This window comes from Pyrus communis, chromosome 12 (genome assembly GCF_963583255.1).
Source record: "Pyrus communis chromosome 12, drPyrComm1.1, whole genome shotgun sequence".
Lineage (NCBI taxonomy): Eukaryota > Viridiplantae > Streptophyta > Magnoliopsida > Rosales > Rosaceae > Pyrus > Pyrus communis.
In genome coordinates, this window is record NC_084814.1 from 15,800,062 (window position 1) to 15,824,464 (window position 24,403).

Below are 24,403 nucleotides of genomic sequence, written 5' to 3' on the forward strand. Positions count from 1 at the left end.
ATGTGTATTCTCGTTATTTTTTTTTTCTTTTGTACTCATTTCTTTATATTATTTAATTTATTCAATCTAACAACTTTAAAAAAAAAAAAATAGGGAATTGCGGCAGAAAAAGAAAAAAAATGGAAGAAATAAGAGATAATACTTATGATATAGACTCCTTTTGCATTTTTAGTGCGAATTTTAGATGCCTGCCTGGTCTCTCTCAATCATTTTCGGTTCCAAGTGTAGCATGCATTTTGTGGAAAGAGACATAATTTATCCTACCAATAAAAAAATCTAAACAATAAGTGGTTGAATAATGCAATCTAAAACATGACTTCTACATAATTCAGTTTTTCTTTCTGCATTTTCATGTTTTTTTTTTTGTCTTTAGGCTCGATTTGTTTAATTTACAAATAAAAACTAAATTGGATTGTGCAAGAAGAGAAAATTGGTATAGAAATGACGTCTCATCAATTTAAGAAGAATATTCACATAGAATGGGGTTCATCGTCACTGTGTTTTCCCAATTCGATAATACAATACTACGTGTAAGTTTTCTTCCACACGACATTGTCTTATTAAACTAGAACGTCACATAATGATAACCTGGTATCATACAAATTGCTCTCCATATATGAGACTCATGTTTGAATATGTAATTTGTCTTCAACAGTATGATATTACTTAGTAGTATAAAAAATAAACAGTAAAGATTGACTGTAGCATTTTTTATGGTAAAAAGATTTGTCTGTAACATTTCTTTTCGTAAAAAGATTGACTGTAACTTTGATTTTAAGAAACCCAACGGTAAAAATTGTCTAAAAAGCGGAAGTAGTTAGTTAGCTAAACTACCGAACAAAAATTCTATGACATGGTGAACCCATTGCTAATCATCACAAATCTATGCCCTTTTACAAATGGAAGCACCCAATTTGACCTAAAAAACTGAGGGCAGTCAAGCAGATGCCAAAACCAAGCAAATAAGAAATAAACAGGGACTAAAACACACACAAGTGCCACACCAATTCAAGCAACGAATCACATGATTCACAAGATTTCTGATAAATTCTGCATCCCAATTAGGCCTGGTAAAAAGAGTCATATTTTTCGTATTCATATCATTTTCATGTAAGATTTATTATTTTAATTTTTCATATCACATCACATCTATTATCTTAACGAATTCTTAGAAAGTCTGGTTATTTTTACCCAATATTTTCGTGTCACACCATCTCTCTCCCCCCTTTTTTTATTCTGACAATTCCAAAGCTTCCTCAGCGGAGTCATTAACAAAAGGAGGAATTTTTTATTATGATGCGAGCATAGATGATACATTATATGTTTTTATATAATTATGAGAAATTTTATTTTTTAAGTTATTAATATTTTAACACACAAATCTCATCAATGTATAATAACAAATGATGTAATATTTCGTGTGCGGATTACATTGAAAAATCTGTCGAAGAGAGGAAGAGTCTGAAAAACCCAAAAACGCCATCCATCTCAAAAACCTCATAAACCCCCAGCGTTTGGTTTCATCACCCCAAAAAAAGCCAAGATCTTTAGGTCTCTCTCTCTCATGTCTCATCTGCTGTTGAACGATCTTTTTCTCAGTCTCCTCTAATTGCTCCTCTTTTTTCCATCTTTTTTTAACTTCTGATGCATTTCGTTTACACCGCCATTTTTAACTTTCTCTGTCATTACCCAAAAGAAAAATGAAAAACCCAAAAACTTCATAATTTTGATTAATTTTCGTACCAATCTCTGAAACAAAAGGACAACAATGCAAACATAAGCCTTGACAATTTATATATTTTTTTTCTTTCCAATTTTTCAATATTTGATGGCAGCTGCGGCAACCCCAACAACAACAACTACTAGTAGCGCTAACATTACTGACCTCCATTCCCACACGAACCCAAGCAAAACCAGAGCTAAACACCGCAGGTGCCGCGACTCCACCACCCTATCTTCCCCACCTGCCTCCGCCGCCGCCGCACCACCCAACCCTGCTCGAAAGCTCGGCCCGCCCACCATTGTCTCATCCGAGAACACCTGGTGCTGTTTCGCCTCAAAAGACTCGAAACCCATCTCCGCCAAGCCACGCCTGGCGCAACCCATTAACCCTGATCATAATCCCGACCCGGTTCAGACATACCCATCTGGGAAACCGCCTTCTTCTTCGCCGTCCTCGTTCCGGATCCGATTCGCGCCGGGTAGTCGCTCTCCGGTCATGGATTTTACTCCGGCGTTGACAAATGGCCATTCTGGTCAAAGAGATTCGTTTAATTCCAGCTTCAGCAGGTTCAATTCAATGCTCACGGCCGGGTTATTGAACCCCATGTCGCCGCCGCCGCAATCCGATAAGACGACCCTGTCCGAAATAATGGCTAACGAGCCGGAAATGGCCCAACCGAGATTCCCGATCCACCAGAACGGCGTCGGTTCGTCAAGCGGGCGCAAAACCCTTGTGGGTTTGGTTCAGGACAAGCAGGCGTTGATGATGCAGCGGGTTTCCGATCTGCTGACGGAGAATCGGAGCCCCGGGAACCAGTTCAACGACCCGTCGAGCAGTGACATTAAGCTCACTCTTAGCTCCAAAGATGGGTTCAGCGTATCGATGAATGTGCACCGGCAGATACTCGTCGCGCACAGTCGATTCTTCGCGGTGAAGCTCTCGGAGAGGTGGGTCAAGCAACAGAGGATGACGCTGTCGTCGTCGCCGCCGTACAATGTGGAGATTGCAGACTGTGATGACGTGGAGGTTTATATCGAGGCCTTGAGGTTGATGTACTGTAAGGATCTGAGGAGGTGGCTGATGAAGGAGGATGTTCCTAAAGTGCTTGGAATTTTGAAGGTAAAGTTTGAATTTTTATGGTTTTTGTTTTTGAAGTTTCTATTTTTCTGTGGTGTTACAGCTAACGATTGATTGCTTCAAAAGTGTAGCTAGGTAGATAATTAGAATGGAAATAGATTAAAATCCATTTTTTCGATTCGAAAAAAAACCCAGTTGTTCGAATTCAATGTTTGTTCGTTCTTTCTTAATTTTGACTTTCGATTAGTTATAGAAAGCAAAAAAGGAAATGCAGGTTATGGGAATGATGGCATTGTGGGTGTTCTGTGTACTTTAGGTTTCGGCAGCAATTGGATTCGATGCCGGTGTTTTATCTTGTTTAGAATACTTAGAAGCTGCCCCATGGGCTGAGGATGAAGAGGAGAAGGTGGCATCACTCATGTTTGAGCTCCGCCTCGAAGGCAGTGGAGCAGGGGAAGTACTCAAGAGGATCTCTGTCGAAGTTGCCAATGGGGCTGAAGAGGGTAACAACAATGAAGAAGTTCTTGTAAAGCTTCTGCATGTGGTTCTTGAGGGCAAAGATGAGAAGGCCAGACGTGAGATGAAAGGATTGGTATCAAAGATGCTTCGTGAGAATTCATCTCATAATGATCTCCGGAAAGAGTCCTTGTACTCGGCTTGTGACGGGTGTTTGCAATTGCTTCGCCACCATTTTTCTCGGGCAGCAGAGTCAGACTTGCAAGACGTGGGTCAGATTGCAAGGCAAGCGGATAATTTGCATTGGATTTTGGATATTTTGATTGACAGACAAATGGCTGAAGAGTTCTTGGCAACATGGGCATCGCAAACTGAATTGTCTGAGGCGCATTCTAAAGTGGCTGCAGTTCATAGATACGAGATTAGCAGGGTTACTGCTCGTCTCTTTGTCGGGCTGGGAAAGGGGCAGCTATTGGTTTCCAAGGATGTGAGGTTCTTGCTTTTACGTACGTGGTTGGTCCCTTTTTACGATGATTTTGCTTGGATGAGGAGGGCGTCGAAGGGCCTGGACAGGCACTCAATTGAGGATGGTCTAAGTAACACAATCCTCACCCTGCCCTTAGCATGGCAGAAGGAAATTTTGCTGGCTTGGTTTAATCGGTTCTTGAACTCCGGTGAAGATTGCCCTAATATACAAAGAGGATTTGAAGTTTGGTGGAGGAGGGCCTTTTGGAGGCGGAATGACGAGCAGGAAAGACCACGGCCATTACGGACTACAACTGCAACCATGGAAGACTCATAGAACTTAACAATTACACAATGCCGGAAAAATGGTGCTCTTACGTCTGTCTCGTGCTCTCGCTTTACCTTGTGCCGATGGCTATACTCTCATTTGTTCTTAATTTTGGTTATCTTTTGATCTTCTTAATTTCGAAACCAAGGCGGGAAGCCCCTTATGGCGTATTTGGCTTTCAGGTTGGTGCATGATGTATTAGTTTGACTGGATGTGTACCTAAGGTTTAGTTTGGGAAGATGATCGTGTTCATATTTTTTGGGATAAAATTTGGAAATTGCTTTGTTTTGTTCGGTTTCGTACTTAATTTGGACCTGTGCTCTCTCCCTCCAATTTGTTTATTTATTTACTTTTTTTTTAACAAACGATTTTATTCATTGCTTATCTTCTTAGCTCAGCTACATTGAGTATTTATAAAACTAAGAATACAAATTTATCTTAGTATGAAATTTGAAGGTATTTTGTTTTTTTTGTTTGATAAACTCGTCTTATTAAGGTTCAGGTCTCGAGTTCGGGGCAAAAGTGGTAACGGGATACAAAATATAATCATATTAAAATTTGGATAGTGTTATTCACACATAAACCGCAGAGTCTGAAGTCTCGATAAAAGTTTGAGAAAAGGGCCGCCAGCCATGCATGTAAATTGTGGGGAAAGTTGATTGACCTCTTTTTAATTAAACAAAGTTTGATTGACATAATCCTAGCATCATAAGATTATAAAATGAGCATGTAAAAGAGTCAATAGCCACACACGAGAACGTGTAACAATTCATGCATGCGGCAAGAAGCTAGTTGTATATTGAAAGAGAAGACAAAAAGGATGAAATTTTTGTAATTTCAGCAATGCCCGTCCTTTTGTCTAACTATTGAAGAAGATAATTAAGAAACATAATGGCTTATGCTATGTTAATTTTATTTTTATGTTTGGGTAAAAAATGTTAATTTTGTTTTCATTATCCGATGACATGCTCTTTTTCGACATTTCAAGTCTGCTACATGAAAACAGGGTTCCTGCTTCCATATGTGTGTGTTTGATGTAATTGCTAATAATTCACCACCCTATAAATTTTCTTAGGGGTGAAAAAAATAGTCTTAAGATAAGTGAGAGATCTTTAGATTCGATTCTCGTCATTTAGTACTAAGGTCTAGTGGTATTCCTCTTCACTTGTAAGTGAGAGATCTTAGGTTCGATTATCGCTAAAAGTGAATTTGAACGATATTATTGATAGGCCATTGTGAGGCTTAGTCAACTCTCCCATCCTTTATCCCATCTCCAAACCATGGGATAAAGCTTAAAGTATAAGCTTTAAAACCACCCCCCCCCCCCAAAAAAAAAACCATCTCCAACCATTGGGCTAAAATAAGCCCTAAGGACCCACCAAACTGTCATATTTCAAACATTTTTTTATTTGTTACTTATAATTTAACAGCTATAATCACATGAGATCAAATCTAATGGTAAAAAAAAGATTTGACGGCCCAAAATTAAATCTAATGTCTAAAATAATTTAAATCAAATTTAACTTAAAACTTTATAAATATCTATGTATTTGTATAATTTTTAATTACTTATCGGAATTTAAATAGTTTTAGATTAAAATGTTCATAAAAATAAATTAGGATAATCTACATACATTTTATTTTCAAAAAAGTTACCGAAATGAAAAAAATTAGGTTAAAATCATTATTTAATAATTTTGGGCTAAAATTTTAAGCCATAAAGGTTAAAGAAAAAACAAACAGTTTCTGGCTTATAGCTTAAAATTTTAAACTTTATCTCCGAGGGTTGGAGATGGTCTTGGTGTAGATGGTATCTTTTGTTCAAAAGATAGTATGTAATGTATAAGAATGATCATTATGTTAAACAAGGGGATGTAGCTCAGATGGTAGAGCGCTCGCTTAGCATGCGAGAGGTATGGGGATCGATACCCCACTTCTCCATTTTTTCTATCATTTTTTTTTCCATTTTTCCCAATCAAATCAGCAAAACTCCGGCCCACTGACAGATAATATTAAAAACAAATTCCATTCAACTCTACTTCTGTAACCGGTTTGCTTCCTTTGTCATGTTCGATTCCCACAATTTCATAATATCAATGCTAATCGTGTTTCATATTTACAAATTTTTTACATTTCGGGTCACAATATTATACTTATTTGAGTCAGTGTCCTTGCTTGAACTTCTTTGTAAAGATTGAAGCTCTACAGAATTTGTTCTTTACTCCCATGTCAAAGTGAAAGGAGAAAAAATGATGTTGGTACGGAAAAACAATGTGAAAGTTTACTTGCAATTCCATATACCAAAGAATATCTACAGCAGTTAGCATATCATCTAGGGTGTTGTTGATTTTTTCATGTATCAGCTCCAAGGCTAACGGCTGCGCGATTACCATCATCGTCACCATTAGCGAAGTGGGTGAAGAAGGAATTTAGCATCGGGCAATCGTAGTTCAGCTCCCCAGGTTTTGCATATTTTTGCCTTAAATCAGAAACCAACAAGGTAACCAGAATTCAGGGTTAGAGTGCTAAATAGAAGTAATGAGAACTCACTGTAAAGAACTTCCGAAAAAAATGAAAAGATTTGGTTTTCTAGATTTTACCATTCTTGATCAACGAGCATTTCATCTGTCATTCCAAACTGTCTTAGCTCCTCTTCAGTGTGGTGCATTAACAAACTGTACCTGCAGATATTAGAGAGTGCGAGATGGAAAATGCAACGGATTCAGTTTACTTTCCTCTGCCACGGAAAATAGATTTCTCCGTGTATGTTAGGTTAGTTGGCCAGGGCAGTGTCCCCGCCTCGTTGCAGTTAATTTGAATTCGCCTCTTTGTAGGTAATATTGGTTAGAATATCGTCTTGTCACAAACATAGATTTCTATTTTCTACAATGCAGTAGAGGAGTAATACCTTCCACCATAGCCTCTTTCCATGACAACCATGCCTCCATTACCAAGGTTATTCAGCCTCTCAAATTGCTCCACTGTCCATTTGTACCATCTCATGAGGAACACTCTAAGCGTTAGACCATGTGAAACTAGCACCAAGTTGATGTTTGGATTTCTCTCGCCCGGTGGCTGAAATCGTCCTATATCGATATCTGATCTTAGTGTTTCTCTAAATCCTGCTCAAGTCAAGTACACTTCATTGTCTCAAAACTTCTTGGTCGAATTCAAAGTGATCAGTAAGTGAAAAACTACATGGAAACTATACCTGTAATCCTATCATAAACATCAGCTGCAGATTCCCCATTAGGAAACCGATAAAAGAAACGCCCATAAAGCATGCGAATCGCTTTCTCTACTCTCATCTTCTCCCTATCCTGAAAATTCCCTTTTCATGGGAGAATGTCACAAAATCCAAATCACTTCAAATTTCATGGAAAAAGAGATAAACATAGATACTAGGGGCACATACCGAAATCCTGCTCTCTAAGCCGAGGCTCTACTCTCATGCCGGCGATTCTTGAGCGCTCAAATGCTCTACCCAAACCCTTCAATGTTTCGACTGTCCTTCTATAAGGAGATACATAAAAGTAGACCTTCCAATTATGCGCTTTGTCCCCCTCAATCATCTCCCTTATCCTCCTCCCACAATCCTCAGCATCAGCCAACCCTTTCCCTGTCAGTCCAATCTTTGGATCAGAAATTCTTGTATAAGCACTCTCATCTACATTTCCTTCACTCTGCCCATGTCGAACCAAGATTATCCGGCGAGGCCTAGGGGGTGGAGATTTCGAACCACTAGCTGACCTTCCATGCAAATGCTTTTCGGGAAAGCTAGACAACCCATTATAAGAATGCTCAACTGTCCCATTATGGTTCACACGGCATTGGATTGTGTTGAAACTAAGCACCCCATTTTCTAGTGGCTTACGTTTAGGTGAACCCGACAGAAGTGTGAGAGAAAGATTTGAATTTCTTGGAAAGCAAGAATTGTAACACAGGCAAGCAGAGAAGCAAAATTGAGCCATTGCCATGACAACTAATTTCTTGCTTGCAAATTCCAGGCAAGTAGACCTCTGAGCCTCAAAATGTCAAATAAAACAGTTTTAGATTTTTATTCTGAGAAATGATAACTGCACACCAATTTTTTTTTATTTAAAAAAAAAAAACCATCTGTTATCAATTTTTTTTTTTTTTTTTTTACGGAGGAGGTTTCATGCTTTCCCATCTAGCAATGTCAATCAAATGCCAATTTTCAAAGTGCTTCATGTACTTGTGTTTTATGTGGTGCAGATGGGGAGGGGACCCTTTGCATGTTTTGTTATGTTGTGAGAGGTTGATTGGTAGACACAAAAGGACATGATGAACCGACTAAATTCTGGAAATAATGTTAGGTGCTTCCTTCCTAGCAAGGATTTTTTGTCTTTGTACTGGAGGGGACCAATGTGCATGGTGCCTTTGGGTCCCAGTTTATATGTCTTCTGGGATGAGTTTTTGATGACTAGTGTTAGTCATGCTTAAGGTTACATCCAAAACAGTATATCCTTTTTTATTCTTGAAAATTTCGCGGTGAAGGAAAGATTTTTTTTTTTTTTTTTTTTTTTTTTGTGAAATGTCATATGAACTTTATGTATTTTTCAATTTAATATATGAACTAATATTTTAAGTGATTTTTCATATTAATTTTTTGAAATCATTAATATATCATTTTATTCTAACTCCATTACTCATTCTATCCAAAATAAGTTTGTGCTCACGGTTATTTCGAACTTTTAGACCCTTTTCACATTTTCTTTTATTTCTTTACTTTTATACAAAAATACATGTACATTAGGAGTTGGGAAATAAACTGGTTTGAACTTTTAATCTCCTTTTTACAAGTTATCTACTTCTCTTAGCACAAACCTAAAAAATTTAGCTAGTAAAAAAACATATCAAATTTGTTTCAAAAACTTATGGTGAACTACTAAAAAAATACATTAGGCTCACTAACATGGAGTTTAACAAACTTTGAGAATTCAATGTGATCAATCGTGTCCATTTAAGAAAAGGGAATTGAAATGTTCAAAATACCCTTTGAAAATAAATTATGTGCCAGGTATGTGACATCTCACATCGTCCAGGGGAGTGATCCTTATATGTATATTCTCATCTCTACCTAGCACGAGACCTTTTGGGAGCTCACTGGCTTCGGGTTTCATCGGAACTCCGAAGTTAAGCGAGTAGCGTGCGAGAGCACTCCCATGATGGGTGATCCACTAGGAAGTTCTCGTGTGAATTCCCAGAAACAAAACTGTGAGGGTGTGCTGGGGGCCCAAAGCGGACAATATCGTGCTATGGTGGAGTCGAGCCCAAGAAGTGGTCCCGCCTGGGTCGGGATGTGACAATTTGGTATCAGAGCCTAACCCTGGTCGTAGTGTGCCGACGAGGACGTCGGGCCCTTAGGGGGGTGGACTGTGACATCCCACATCGCCCAAGGGAGTGATCCTTATATGTATATTCCCATCTCTACCTAGCACGAGGCTTTTTGGGAGCTCACTGGCTTCGGGTTCCATCAAAACTCCGAAGTTAAGCGAGTAGCGCGCGAGAGCACTCCCAAAATGGGTGACCCATTGGGAAGTTCTCGTGGGTGACCCACTGGGAAGTTCTTAGAAACAAAACTGTGAGGGTGTGCTAGGGGCCCAAAGCGGACAATATAGTGCTACGGTGGAGTCGAACCCGGGAAGTGGTCCTGCTCGGGTCGGGATGTGACAATTTGCTATCAGAGCCTAAACCTGGTTGTAGTGTGCCGACGAGGATGTCTAGCCCCTAAGGGGGGTGGATTGTGACATCCCACATTGCCCAGTGGAGTGATCCTTATATGTATATTCTCATCTCTACCTAGCGCGAGGCTTTTTGGGAGCTCACTGGCTTCGGGTTCCATCGAAACTCCGAATTTAAGCGAGTAGCGCGCGAGAGCACTCCCAGAATGGGTAACCCATTGGGAAGTTCTCGTATGAGTTCCTAGAAACAAAACCGTGAGGGCGTGGTCGAGGCCCAAAGCGGACAATATTGTGCTATGGTGGAGTTGGGCCCGAGAAGTGGTCCCGCCTGGGCCAAGATGTGACAAGGTACATGACTTATTTCGGATGGAAAATTTAACGAAATTAGAGTGATATGACAAATTAATTATTTCATAAAATTGATATGACAATTTCTTAAATTTTGGTTTATTTAAAAAAAAAAGTGTATAAGATCATATAACATTTCCAAAATTTTACCATGATGAAAAAACGAAATCAGTGTAATGTACTCTTTTGCTAGTAAGAGGCGATTGGGCCGATGGCACGCAAGAACATTAGTCCAGCTTAGGAACAATTAAACGAGCCACAAATTGGCATGTCCATACAAGGTTTTGGACTCGAGTTTTGAGTACTTTTTTCACGTCAAGCCCATGCTCAATGAAAAAAAAAAAAATGTAAACATGGTAGACTAGCCCAATTTTTAACTTATTTTTAGGCTGCATTATCATATCAATAACATTATGATTTTGTTTGGTAGACTGAATAAGATAGGTTGTGATCAATTAAAATAGACTTGAGTCCAGTCCATTATTTGTGTATTAAAATGTGAGATGGACAGGACCAAACATGATGGGTTTTAAATCCACAAAAGAGTGGATTATCTAACATATCCTTTTACATATCCTGTTTTACAAGTATCTTTCAATCCAACATCAGCTCAATCTCATCTAACCCACCAAACGAGCCCTACATGTATCAAGGATAAATTTTAAGTTATGGATAGCAACTAAGTGGTAGATTCAATATCTTATTTGTTACAGTAAGATTCACAACGAAAATGAGACTCAACATGAATAATTAATCAAAAAATTTGTGACATAAATTAGTATGATCTCTTTCGATGCTCTTTGTGTTTCCTGACGTTAGAGATTTTGCAATGGAAGGGTCAACAGTAGTTAGAGAGATGCGGTGCACAGTTCTGTGTATGACAACAATTCTTAAGAGGTAATTAGTTTAAATTCATCTTGTCATAAGAGAAAGTTGGTGATATTTAAGTCGGTGCTGCCTGTTGTGTGTGTGTAAGTATATTATATATTATTCCCAGTCAAATGCAGAAATTGTTGGGCAAGAAGTTTGATTAGCACCAACCATTTACACGCATGTTTCTAGTGATTCTGGAAACCTAAGTCGATGTTTGTTGGCGATTTTTAAAACCCTAAATCCAATTCTTTAGTCAACACAAAGACATATTATAACTTTATGAGATTAGGTAGGAGGTCCTAATCTATAGCTAGTTGTTAAGCAAGCATAGTATCCTATTAACCATATATTAATTACTATTTATTTATTTTTGTGCGGATATTGATCACTAATTCAATATATGGTAGACTACGAATTTCTTGTTATATATCACCAGCTGACCGGGACTATATATATAATTATAAACTATACTAAACTTGGTCAGTCCATGGAAATAATTAAAGTATGAATCGACTACAATAATTCATCGACATTGGACATAATCCTATAAAACCCTTGAAAGTTTGGCCTAGGTTGTCCTCCACACTATATCCCTTGACCTTTTTCAGAGCTATGGGGATAACGTACTATTACAACTACGAGACGAATCCACAATTGGTTTCTTGTCCTTGTCAAGACAAAAAAATAGTTCCCTATATATTTTTCTTGGTAATAAATATCAAAGGGTTGGGACTTGGGAGGTTAATTAGAAGAAACAACAACAGGAAAGTCTTATCCCATTAAGTGGGGTCGATTGCATGAATTTTAGAACGTTACTACGCTTGATTTTACGCTAAGTCTTCTGTTAGCTCTAAGTACTCTATGTTTTTTTTTAAGTCTTTTTCCAAGTCTTCCTAAGTCTTCTTTTACCCTTTTTCCCCTGAGCATCTATCTCATAAGCGCATTTTCTAACCATAATATATGTAGATCTTCAATTCATATGTCCTAACCACCTTAACCGATTTTTCTCTCATTTTATCTTCAATTGAGACCACTCCTACTTTCTCTACAATGACAAAAAAAATAAAAAATAAACCACCTATCTTCTTATTGTTTTCTATAAATTCTTGCACTTTATCAATTTTGATTTTTGGGTTAATTTTGTTTTCTAATACGCAAGCTGTGTTTTATAGGTCTTCCATGCGTAAAAGTTTGCATTGGAAACCTCTAATATATTATGGTAAAACACCAAAGCAATCAACCTTTCCAAATTTTAATAATCTCATAGGATCATTCATGACCGTGTACGTATATGATAAACCCCTTCTGGAAAAAGCTATGGCTTTTCTTATTTGCTAAGAGTCTAAGACCGATGCTCGTTGACAAATATGTTTTCGATTATTTAGAGGAACTTAGCATGTACAAGTAGGAACAAACAAGAACTTTCCATTTGAATCCCATCTTAGTAAGCAATGAATAGATAATATATATATAAGATCGACCCCTTGGGTAATGCATATTTTACATTTACGTACGAAAGAGGGTATATGAATCAACAGAACGGGAAAAAAGTCACTAGAACAAGAGGCAGCTAATTAGTAAACGTATAATATATATCAAATAGATAGAAAAATACTTCAAAATGCTATAGCTGTTATTAAAAATGGGATGAATTAAAATTTTATTACCAAAATATAGTGATTAAGGGAATTGATAGACTTTATTTTTTTACTTAGTAACCAACAAGAATGAATGCCCGCGCTTTGCTGCGGGTTTTAAGAACACTGTTCAAGACAATACTATTAATATATAAATAAGTTTTATAAATCAATATTTACATGTCTGGTGTTTGAGAAGGTAAATGAGCAACACATTACAGTGATCAAAAGATTAAATGCTCATTATTCGAAATATTTAAATAGACTATGAACATGTTACAGAATCTAGATTTTCCATCTTCATCTTCATTATGTTGAGGTTTACGGTTTCAGCTAGTTCCTACAAACTTTGAAAAAAAAGGAGTCGTTAGTGCGGACATATAAGAAAACAAAAAGGGGACATAAAAGTAAAATTGAGATAGAGTTCATTTGTGATCCTGAAGGTGCAAATGAAATTTTTGATTCTCTCTATTTTCATCTGTTCTATCAGATGCAATAAGACTAAAATGAGTGCATTCAAACCAACCCATTTTTCGAACTTCAATCATATATCAAATGTATCTCAACGATACTAATTAGACAGAGTCGAGAAGTTCAAATACATCACTTATAGCAACAAAGACATTAAAAAGCAAAGGGTTATTTTATTAACACCCCACATCTTTATGAATACACCACATCTATAATGTGCCTCTAAAATTCCAACTTTGTCCTCCATTTTTCTGAAGCCACCCCATCCCCATGTTTAGGCTTATTTTGCTAGCAAACAACCTAACTGTTGACTGACTGAATCCTAATTTCGAAAATATATGACGACCTCGAATCAAAATCTCGATATCGTCTTATTTAGCAGCCATAGCAGAAGCGCCATTTGGATTGCAAAAATGGACTGAAGCCATATTCAATCCCTTGTGAACTCGAAAACTGTCATCCCTGCGCTATTGTTCTCCAAATACGCCACTGCAAAAAAAAAAAAAAAGGGTTGTTTTTGCCTAGACACTGGTGGTTAGGATAGCATGGCGAGTGGCTGGGATTTTTTTCCTAGACACTGTGGTGGTTGGCAGCTGGCATAAAGGGGTAGATGGGGTTTATTTTGGACTTTAGAACTTAATTCGTCAAGGTAAAAACGGAAATTTAATTGAAAAAAATAAAATTATGGGGTGTATTCATAAGATTGTGGGGTGTTAATAGAATTACCCAAAGCAAATGTGTATGTAGAAATTAAAATAGTAAAGAAGTATATAATCGTTACGACGATGATGTAATAATCTGCTGTGATTAATTTGACGAAGAAATAGTAAAACATATAAGTAAACAAATGGGGGACACACAACCAAAGGTAAGATGAAGTTTATATATATATAATGAAGGAGCATATATAATCCCTTTTTCTTCTACTTTATTAGATACGATGTGCGACAAAAGGAGTGCATTTAAATTAGAAAGAGTAAGGTTAGGCATCATTGGACAAAGTAAAGGTCTTTATAGCAACAAAAACGAAGAACGGCTTTATAATTGGACAAAGAAAGAGGAAGATAAGAAGAAACAAAGAAAAGGCCTGAAAATTTTGGCAAAGACATTTTTAGCAAGTGAAAGAAAAACATAGGCATTTCCAAACAGAAAGTTAATATCAATATGCAGGGAAAAGAAAATAATGCTTGAGCAAGGGGCAAAAAAATCATAGACCTGAGCAGCGATGTAGAATTCATATGAATGCAATATTTTCTATTCAAATGAAAACCTGTAAGAAAATAAAAAACCAAATGAAAGGGCATGGCAGAAAAATTGAGGGGGAAAATAGATTAAAAAAAAAAGTAATTAAAAAAAAAATAGGGCGAATGATGTTGTCCAATGTATTTAATTTCTCTTAAGTACAAAGATAGCTGTATATACTTCTTGACCAAACGAAAGAACATCAAATTCGAATGAACTAATAGAGGCATTAATCATAACTTGGGCATTCATAGTTATCATTCTAAACTTGATGACATACAGTAAAGTAACAGTTTATTTCCATTGGATAATTTGATTTCCCAAATTCAAAAAAAATTAAAGAATACTAAACATTATTACACATCGTCACAACATCTCGTTAGTCTAGAATCAAATCCAAAAGTAGAATTGCATAAACAAATGAGAGATTAGAAATCATTTCAATCATTTTCCACCGCATTTTCCCTGTATTCCATCACCAAAATGTTTATTTTTATTGATTTCAACTAACATTTTAAAAATAAAAATAAAAAATTTCAAAAATAAAAGTAAACTTCAACTGAAATGTATAGATTATCTTCAATCATTTGTAACCATATAGAGGTATTGAAGGAATGATACACATGAAAGCTCATATGCATTCTATAAACAACATAAATTCACTTGGAATTTCCTGTTAAGCCAAGCTACTAAGAAATTGGAACTTATTTTATAAAATAATTAATCTTTTTCAAGTTGAAGCATCTCCAATCCTGGGGTTGGTGACCTCGAGCATTGTGGCAATTCTTCTGTTCTCATCATAAAAAATGGCTCCTTTTTATAAAGAGATTATCATCAATGCATTGCTATTCAACTCCCAAATCATCAAATGTGAGACAAAACAAATTCTAATGTTTAAAAAGAATTCCACGAAATAAATAATGTCTTTATCAAATCTTTAATTAATTACTGCAAAACCCAAAAATTTAAAAAGTTTTAATAACCTTACTTGACCACTCATCAGCAAGGTTAGTGCAGCAAAACCCAACAAACCCAAAATATTCGAATAAATCCCACAGAAAAAAAAAATCCATTTGAAAAACCAACAAACAACAAATAATTCACTACTTTTTTACACGAATTTGAACAGAGCTATAGAACATACCAATTTGAAGCGAGAAACCTCAATGAAAATAGTCGAGGAAGCCACATCGATCTCAAGAAGCAGAGAAAATTAGGGATTTTTTCTTGGCTCCAAATCATCCTTAGTGTCACATCTTGGTCCGGGGCAGATCACTTCCTGGCTCGCTCCACCACCGTAGCACGATATTGTCTGCTTTGGGCTTACCATTCCCTCACGGTTTTGTTTTTGGGAACTCATGAGCAACTTCCTAGTGGGTCATCCATCATGGGATTGCCCTAGCCCTTTCTCGCTTAACTTCGGAGTTCCTACGGAACCCGAAGCCAGTGAGCTCCCAAAAGGCCTCGTGCTAGGTAGGGATGAGAATATACATTTAAGGATCACTCCCCTGGGCGATGTGGGATGTCACACTTAGACACCGTTACTCTTTAAAAAAAAATCAACCAAATTAGGGATTTTTTCAGTGAAGAAAAAGAGAATTAAAAGAATGATCCTTCAATGTACACACACATTAAAGATGTAATGCTTTAATAAAAGATTATGTATGAAAGAAGAATGACCCTTTCACGTTATGCTTACTACTCGTGGAAGATCTCCTCAAGAATTTTGCCACCAACTTTGAAATTGTAAAGGAGCTATCTTGAATTACCGGAGTTGGAGAATCATACTCTACAACAAAAACAAATTAAAGAATCTGGAGATGGATGAAAAACCTCATACTTGACCCACTACCACTACTTTTTCCATAAGAAAGATTTCGACCAAGGGAACAACCCAGAAAAGATTGCAGCTTACCCAGGAAAAGAAAAACAGAAAGAAGCCCCAAATAGGCCGGAGAACTCACCAGGAAACCCAACCTTCTGGGTATAAATTTTTTACTTGAATCAAGACCAAATTCATGTAATGGTTCATAGTTTTTGAGAAAGATTGTGTTGTGGTTCATGCATTTTGAAAGGGGATGTTCTGGTTCTAGGGTTATGAGACAAAGAGAAATGAAGAGATTCCAGAAGCAAATGGAACACGCTCGTAAAAATTGCCACGATTATATCTCTTATGACGTGGCAGCACCAAAACCCAACAGGCAGCTAAGGGCATATTTGTAAATTCACCAATTCAATACCAAAGCAAGGTAGGAAAATGGAAGGGATATTTTGTCAATGGCAAAAACGAAATAAACAAAACCAAGAAGGGACAAAATTGAAAGAACACTGTAGAATGAACAGTGATCTGAGTCTAAGAGGACACGGTGAGAATTAAATCAAATGTTACTCTTTTAGTATATGTATAATTTGTGATTGAACTCCAGCCAAAATAAAAAATGCCAAGACCTTAAGTCAAGCAGCCCACTTGCGTTAAATACTAACATATATTTGATTATGTTAATAAAAAATGGAATATTAAAGAACCATAAAAGAGTGCCTTTCACTATATTTGTACAAAAAAAGCTAATTAATTAAGATTAATTTCAATATAATCATGCATCCAATGACAATGATACCTAGCATTGCAAGGTCTTTTAAGAAACTTCTTGTGATTGCCAACCTATTAATTAAATGGATTTGAATATCCGAGATGCGTACATGCATGCAAGCTAAATTAACTTATTAGTGAGATTCAGCTCGACGATCAACAACATAAGGCTGGAAAGATAAAACGAAACTAGTCTCTAGTCTCTCTACACGTTCGGAGACGGATGCACAACAGACAACAAGCTAAATGCTATTTACTTCTTTAGGGTTTTGTCATTTATACTGACTTTAGTCTTGTTGCTGACTCATCTTTCTTGCAATAATTAAAGGAATGTGATATCTACACATCCCATTTTACTTCTCACACATCTTTTTAATTTTCGACCGTCAGATCGGATGAATTGAAGAAGATCAACGGACAGAAATTATCAAGAGGTGTGTGAGAAGTAAAATGGGGTGTGTGGATAGCACACCCCTAATTAAATTAGAAAAGTATATATATAATGGGGTTAATTAATTAATATATCCTCTTCTTCCTCTTTAATTTTTGTCAAGGTTTTGATATCTTAGAGGTGTGTGGATTTTAGAGATAATTCTCCGTTTGTGTTGGCTTGTTAATGGCGTGTCTTGATGTGTACTTAAAATTGTTCATATGCTACAGTTCATGTAACACTGTATTTGAAAGCAACTACATTTTTTTTAAAGAAGGCGTAGAGATTTTCATTGATCATAACAGATGCGGACATCAAATGGATATTTTCTCTATGATTAACTTTTTAGTCTTGAGATAACTTTGTAGTAATCTCTTACATAGCTACCACATGAGTAATCTGCTATATAGACTATAAATGCAACATACTTAGTATTAGTGAACACGCATAAACCAATGCAAGAATAGTAGAGTCACAAACAAGTCGCCCAAGCGATACAACACCAACCCACTAAGCGGAACAAGCCAAAGCAAATGAAAAATTCAATGACATAACATTGGGTAGATTTTTATCTGAGAGCAACTACAGTTCATATGACATTATAGTAGGACAAAAAAGTGATACAATTCAAGCATTTGAGGGCATGATTGCTTATTCTTCCACAGATTTGAAAAAGTCAATGAAAAACTTAGCAAGTTCACAGGGTTTGGTACCTTTCGTAAGGCTTGGACTTGAAAATTTTCCCTTGATGTTCGATCTGCATGCAGTCAAACCATGCAGATTGAAAAGCTGATTGATCATTAATTGCCCTTTGACGATTTTTTTGTTTTTCTAGAGAAAAATGTTATAGAGATTATATTTTTAAATTGTATATAATATATCATGTGATATAACAGTAAATGTTTGAATGATTTAAACAAAAAATTTAATAATCAACTACCACATTATATAGCCTATAAAACATAGCTCGAATAAATAATCTCTCTATCATCACTGTTTTTCTTGTGCAAGATTTAGGAATGTGAACAAATTCTAGCTTGGGAAAGCAAGAAGTTTTTTTTGGCCTTGTACGGCTGGATGCTTAATGTTTTGTTCAAACCATATTTTCTTGGTGTCCGAAAGGTTTTAAAATACAGAAGAATATGTATGACCATTTTTTTACAACTGCAATACAACATGACATGCGGACGTGGCGTGATGAGCTCTATATTTACAGTGCCATATCGACATAATACCAAATGATGACATGCCAAGGTGTGCGTCGAGTTTATTGCAACACACGAATGATCTAATTTTTCTTTGGTGAACTGGAAATCACATTATTAGGACAAAGATGCCATAAACTTACAAATGAAGCCTACAAAGAGGCAAGCCAAATCTAGCTAAAATACTAAAGTCGGGCAGTGCAAGGGGCCGGGTACAATTTGAAAGAACGCTGCAACCAATGCAAAGCGTCACTCCTTATACTAACTTAACATGAATGATCTATTGGACTTGCCCTACAATGTAAAAAACACAACAATTTTGAAGCCAAAGAAAATAAAAATACAGAATAATCCATGATTATTAAGGTGGTGGTAGTACAAACTGTGCAATGTAAATTGGAGTCAGCAGCACGTTGGAAAAGAAAATCGTTTCAGAAATATTTGGATGCCAACTGTACTACAAAATTAAGATGGACTACAGATCTCAATCCTTGAGAATTACAAGTGCCTTTCTCACTTGAAAGCTTGCCAAAATCATACCAGGTAGAGAGAGAGAGAGAGAGAAACCCTTGAAACTCTCTGTCAAGGAAAACAAAAATTAATGAAGAAAAACTTGGATTTGGGTTGACATTCCCAAGTTCTATTTGCAATGGAATGAATAATTCGATATTGTCATATATGTACATGTACTACTATATTATTGTTGTAAATGTCAAACATATTAATATCGTATATACAGAACAATTTTATTGTGTATTGATAATATTGTGTTCGTCTTATTTATTATGTCATAGTTAAATAACTAAACAGTTCTCTATTTCCCTGAACTTTTGCGTGGTTGATCTTCCAATTGAAGGAAGGATAACTAAAAAACTATTGGTTTCTCTTATCAGACAGTCTATTAGGTTATGTTGAAAATTAAGATCATCAGTTATGTACGTGTATATCAATGTCTAAATATGCATGTTCTAATTTATAGTACGAGAACACGTTAGATATCATCATATCATGCAAAAGATCGATCTCCTCTACATATTTGATCTAATAGATGAGAAGAAATTCTAAAACTAAATCATCTGCTAGGGTTCTTATTAGAATTGCTACGTTGTGTACATACGCACATTCACATATATATCCTTCCTCTTCTTTGACCAATATTATTGCATAGCTGTCTCAGATCAATCTGCCTTTGCCTTTATGTTATTCTTATTTGGCTGTCCTTGTCCTTATAGTTGTTGAATATTGGTCCTAGCTAGGTCCACCTTTCCCCCAATTCTTTTTTTTTTATCTACTTCATATTGTTCGATCTTAAAGCAAATTTATTTTAGGCAATTAAAACATATTAAATCATGGAAAAACACACTCGTTTTCTTTTTGGGTCTTTTCGTTAGTTTAGAGATAATAACGTTTAGTCACAAAAGTAGTACTGGCACTTAAATGCACAAACGAAAAGTTCAACTTCAGTGCATACATTAACAATCTTCTTTTTTTTTTTCAATGTGCAAAATTTTTTTAGGCGAAACGGTAGAATTTATTGAGGAGATAAAGAATTACAATCTTTTGACAAAGCATCATGGATTTAATCCGTAGGTTCCTCAAACTAAAAGAAATCAAAATGAAAATCAATGCCCAATTTGGTTAATCTATGCAACACAACATTAGCATTTCATCGACCGTGAGTGATATGAGAATTAGAGATATTACTACACTAATGCAAAATTAAAAAATCATTAATGCACGAGACTACAAAAAAATAACAATAAATTAATCAAAGATTTATATTTTTTATTTCAAACAATATTATTACACTAGATTACAAACTATTAGGAGGGAAGGGATTGAACCCGAGACTCAATTGGTTGAAAATAAAAGCTCTAATCATTAAATCAATTCACCACTTATTAATTAATAAGATATCTCAAGTCATATATCTTAGTGTTTGTTCATTACCGCAACATGCATATCATGAATATTAAGGACATGTTTACTAAATAGAAATGAGAGAATGAATGAAAAAAGCTAAAAATATGACAGTAAGGAGAGGGAATAATAAGATCAACTATCCCAAAGTTGATCTGATTTCAATGAAAAACACTTTTTTTGTTTTGTTTAATTTCATGTATGTAAGTAAACACGAGAAAATTAAAAGTGCAATTATTTACATACTTATACTTTTGTAAATGTAGAAACTCAAGAATGAAATGATTTTACTTCTATTCAATGTAAGTAAACATGTTCGTAGAATGCTGAAAAAGTAATATCATAGACCATTAGGTTATCAAACTCCCATTCTCTTACTTTCATTTATATGTTAGAAGAAGGGATTATAGAATTAGCTTCTTTCTGTCTGTAAACTACTACCTCTGATCAAGTTACGTGGACTTGACACACACTCAACAAAATTGATCGGTCCAGGACCCTTAACTGTTTGAATGGGCGACTTATTTGATTGGTTTTTCTGCCTATTTGCCCCAGAGATCATGCAACCAGAACATGACACTCCATTCAAGAACAAAAATGGGTGAAGATTTTGATGTCTAATTTTAACGGTTATGAAAACAAAAAAGGTCCTTTTTTAACTTATATTTCGGACTTTATAATCGATATTATGGCACCTTGTCCCACCCGAACAAAATTTTCCATGTGGGTCGACTTTAGGCACTACACACTAGTGCCAAATTTTTATTTTTTTCCTCCCCCTTTCCACTAAAGTAGGAATAAGTGGAAAATTTGTGAGGAAATATGTGGTTACCAATAGAAGGATGGCTACTATGTGTTTTCATCCAAGTGATTAAGTTCTAGTGTATAAGTGGGGATGGCTTGATTCAAATTGATTGACTTCTAATACGACTAATCGATCATCATGCATCTTCAGATTTTTTTATTTTTTTATATAATTATAGTTGTCTTTTTTTTTTGTTGATACATGCGACATCGAATGCATGAATGAATGCTTTTAACTACATGAACACAAACCTCTTACATTAGCTTTTATGCTTATAGTAACTAGCTATGTTTTTTTATTATATAAAAAGTGATATTTGTTAGATAAAATTTAACAGTATGTCAAAGATGTCTACAACCACCACGGGGTGGCTCAATGGTTGGGGACGAATTCTAGGCCCGCTTTCCACACGGCACGTCTTAATTTCGATTCTTTGTGCTGGTGAATCACACGATAGTGGCTAGGGAGAGGCTAAAATGCCTCTATGAATCTTCCTGACCTCTGAAGGGTAGTCTACAAGATATCAAAAAAGGTACCAGCAGGTAAAGAATAATCCCAAAAGGGAAAGCATAATCAAAACCCTAAATTAACTCGTAAGTGTAAATATTGACATCCACAACGAGTGGAGCTCCATAGAACTCATTGCATCCAGCCATGAAGAACCTGCGGAATAATTGACATACCCGTGGACATGAACTAATTAGTATCCAACGATGCAACTACACGCATATAAAAACTTAAAAGAATCCTGGATTTGATTTAGAAGACCAAAAGCATAGATTATCGCAGCGAATCCTTCAAATTAGTGATGGATCAAAGTTAAAAAAAAAAAAAAAAAAAAAAAAAAAAAAAAAAGGAAATCTTGGAAAAAAGATTGGGAGTGGAATTGACAAAGAGAGAAGCAAAAAAGTAGTAATGAGAAACTCAGGTATGAGCATGAGTGGATCAAATCACCACAAGGGAATACTATTCACCCCGAAGAAAGACACTCAACGAAAAGAAAGCATAAAAAGAAATGAAGAGAAGGGAAGGGGAGGAAATATAGGCACTTCATCTACCACAAACACCAGACTAAATAACGGCGATTGAAACAAAACCGTATCAAAATATAAAAAGAATTATTTTCCTATTGATTAGAATAATCTAGCCAATTTAGAGTATAATTATACTTGTAATGATAGTTGTAATGATGATTGTGATCATTGGCGGCCTTCTCTATCACATTTTGGCTTTGCTAACGAAGGGGAAGGCATGCAACCGTCATTGTTGTGCAAAAGATGAATAGTTGATTAGGAAAATTAGTCATTACTATGAGATGATAGGGACAATGGGGAAAGGCAATAACCATGGTCATAATTCCAAGGTAATGACTAATGAAGGTCAAATAATCATGAACACCTTCACTATTATAATATTAATCAAACCTTTTTATTCCATGAAAATAACACATGATAATTTTATTTAGTTTCTTGCACAAGAAATCCTTTTCAAAAAAAAAAAAAAAAAGGTGAAAAAAAATCAACAATGACACAATCACACTGTTAATTCTGGTAACTGTAGCAGTTCTGAATAAAGTCTTCTGCTTTATAACGGCCTAGCTAGTCTGGCTATTATTTACTAATTTATTACTTTTAACTTTTAATGGTACTAAGGTCTAAAAAGCATTAGACTCGAGTCAAATGGTGAACAGAGACCTAGCATCTAGATAGATGCATAGACGGATGCATAGGTGGGCTAGGCCTGTCTAGGCCTCATTTTTTAATTTTCAAATGATTAGGGTCTCCAGCAGCCTAACGTCTAAGCGGCTCTAGACAGAAATTTTTAGAACAGTGGTTTTTATATATAAAATATGAATTTCTAGAATTTGGTGATGTCAAATGGGAATCAATTTTTCTAAAACCCTAGTCAAAACCAATTTTTAACATTTTAATTATTGTGGAATTGTGGTACCTTGAACAATTAATTAACAATCATTAACCTAAGATTCATTCGGATTGTCGACAAAACTAAAAATTAAATTTGAGTTAACGTTGGTTGAGTCGAACTTGCTGCTTCGATCTCATTTTCTACCCTATTTTTCTTTAATTTGCAGGTAGCTGCAGTTTTGTAACGTACACACAATATTGTCCCTACAACAATAATTCCACGCACCATACTCACCAATCTATTGCCCCTTAAGGTCCCAAACAATAACTAAAAGGTTCTTCTCTTTTTATATTTTACGAAAATTCTACTATGTTCGGTGTACATAATACATCAAAATTCTTAACCATTAAATCTTTATTATTAAATTTTTTTACCAAAAATCGAACCATGAAAATTGTGAATATGTAAAATACTCCTTAACATAATAGAAAAACTCGTTATTTCAATTATTTTTGTTGAGTGCTTGGATCCCGCATGGTTTGATCACATCACATCACAAACTCTAAACTCTGTTTAAAAAGCTGCATAACAGTGGCATCTAGTATCCTTTAACTGTAGGGGAGCTAGGAGGGTTCATGATAGAAAAACATTGTATTATATTTACCAAGTACCTTCCCTTGCAGTACATTGCATTGCACGGACCACACTATGCTTAACTCACACCCCAGAACCCCAGGTAGTCACAAGTTTCAAAAATCCAGCTTTAACAGACTGTTCACGAAAAACTTTGCATGTGTTTATTATAAGTAGTTGAGTTATTTTATATGTAACTAATTAGTTTTAGGGAAATATTATTGGCACTTCAAAATTTCATTCTACACTTCTCACAAGCATATTTTTCTTTCTTAATATAGAAAGTTTAGAGTGTAAAATGAGATTTTTGGAGTGTTAATAACAATTCCCTTAGTTTTATGGTGGAATTTTAATTTTTTTTATGGTATCAGAGTAAATTGTCTCATGTGTGAAGCCAAACGGCGACACGTGCTTCATGTCATCACATTGTATTGTTCATGTACTAGGTTTAAAAATTTATTACACGTGAGAGCATGTTAAGAATCTATCCCATATTAATGAAAAATAAATATTATATATGCTTATAAGTAATTAAATTACTTTCATTATTATCAATTAATTTTATAATAAAACTCTAACTTTCTTCATAAGACTAGCTCTCCCGACACCAGAGAGTTATTTACAAACAG

The 24,403-nt window shown here is 35.6% G+C and overlaps 2 protein-coding genes and 1 non-coding gene across 3 annotated transcripts; 2 read left to right on the forward strand and 1 right to left on the reverse strand.

Annotated features, from left to right (window-relative positions):
• The first annotated feature begins 1,537 nt into the window (after positions 1 to 1,537).
• LOC137710947 (BTB/POZ domain-containing protein At1g63850-like) lies at positions 1,538 to 4,347 on the forward strand. The gene is made up of 2 exons (XM_068450117.1): positions 1,538 to 2,842; positions 3,117 to 4,347. Exons 1-2 carry the CDS (start codon positions 1,829 to 1,831, stop codon positions 4,056 to 4,058), a joined length of 1,956 nt encoding a protein of 651 aa, XP_068306218.1. The 5' UTR covers positions 1,538 to 1,828; the 3' UTR covers positions 4,059 to 4,347.
• Positions 4,348 to 5,917: 1,570 nt separating this feature from the next.
• On the forward strand, positions 5,918 to 5,990 carry TRNAA-AGC (transfer RNA alanine (anticodon AGC)). The gene has a single exon. It is a non-coding gene; the product is annotated as a tRNA-Ala (tRNA).
• A 330-nt stretch (positions 5,991 to 6,320) lies between these two features.
• On the reverse strand, positions 6,321 to 8,160 carry LOC137710850 (phosphoglycerate mutase-like protein AT74H). Its single transcript, XM_068449992.1, has 5 exons — positions 7,465 to 8,160; positions 7,261 to 7,380; positions 6,958 to 7,171; positions 6,650 to 6,730; positions 6,321 to 6,528 (listed from the first exon to the last, which is right to left on the reverse strand). Exons 1-5 carry the CDS (start codon positions 8,024 to 8,026, stop codon positions 6,402 to 6,404), a joined length of 1,104 nt encoding a protein of 367 aa, XP_068306093.1. The 5' UTR covers positions 8,027 to 8,160; the 3' UTR covers positions 6,321 to 6,401.
• Positions 8,161 to 24,403: the final 16,243 nt, after the last annotated feature.

Coding starts and splice junctions, on each gene's coding strand:
- LOC137710947 (XM_068450117.1), top strand. CDS start 1,829: ATGGCAGCTGCGGCAACCCCAACAACAACAACTACTAGTAGCGCTAAC. Junction 2,843..3,116: donor AAGTGCTTGGAATTTTGAAG/GTAAAGTTTGAA, acceptor TGTGTACTTTAG/GTTTCGGCAGCAATTGGATT.
- LOC137710850 (XM_068449992.1), bottom strand. CDS start 8,026: ATGGCAATGGCTCAATTTTGCTTCTCTGCTTGCCTGTGTTACAATTCT. Junction 7,172..7,260: donor TGTTTATGATAGGATTACAG/GTATAGTTTCCA, acceptor TGACTTGAGCAG/GATTTAGAGAAACACTAAGA. Junction 6,731..6,957: donor GAAAGAGGCTATGGTGGAAG/GTATTACTCCTC, acceptor TAATATCTGCAG/GTACAGTTTGTTAATGCACC.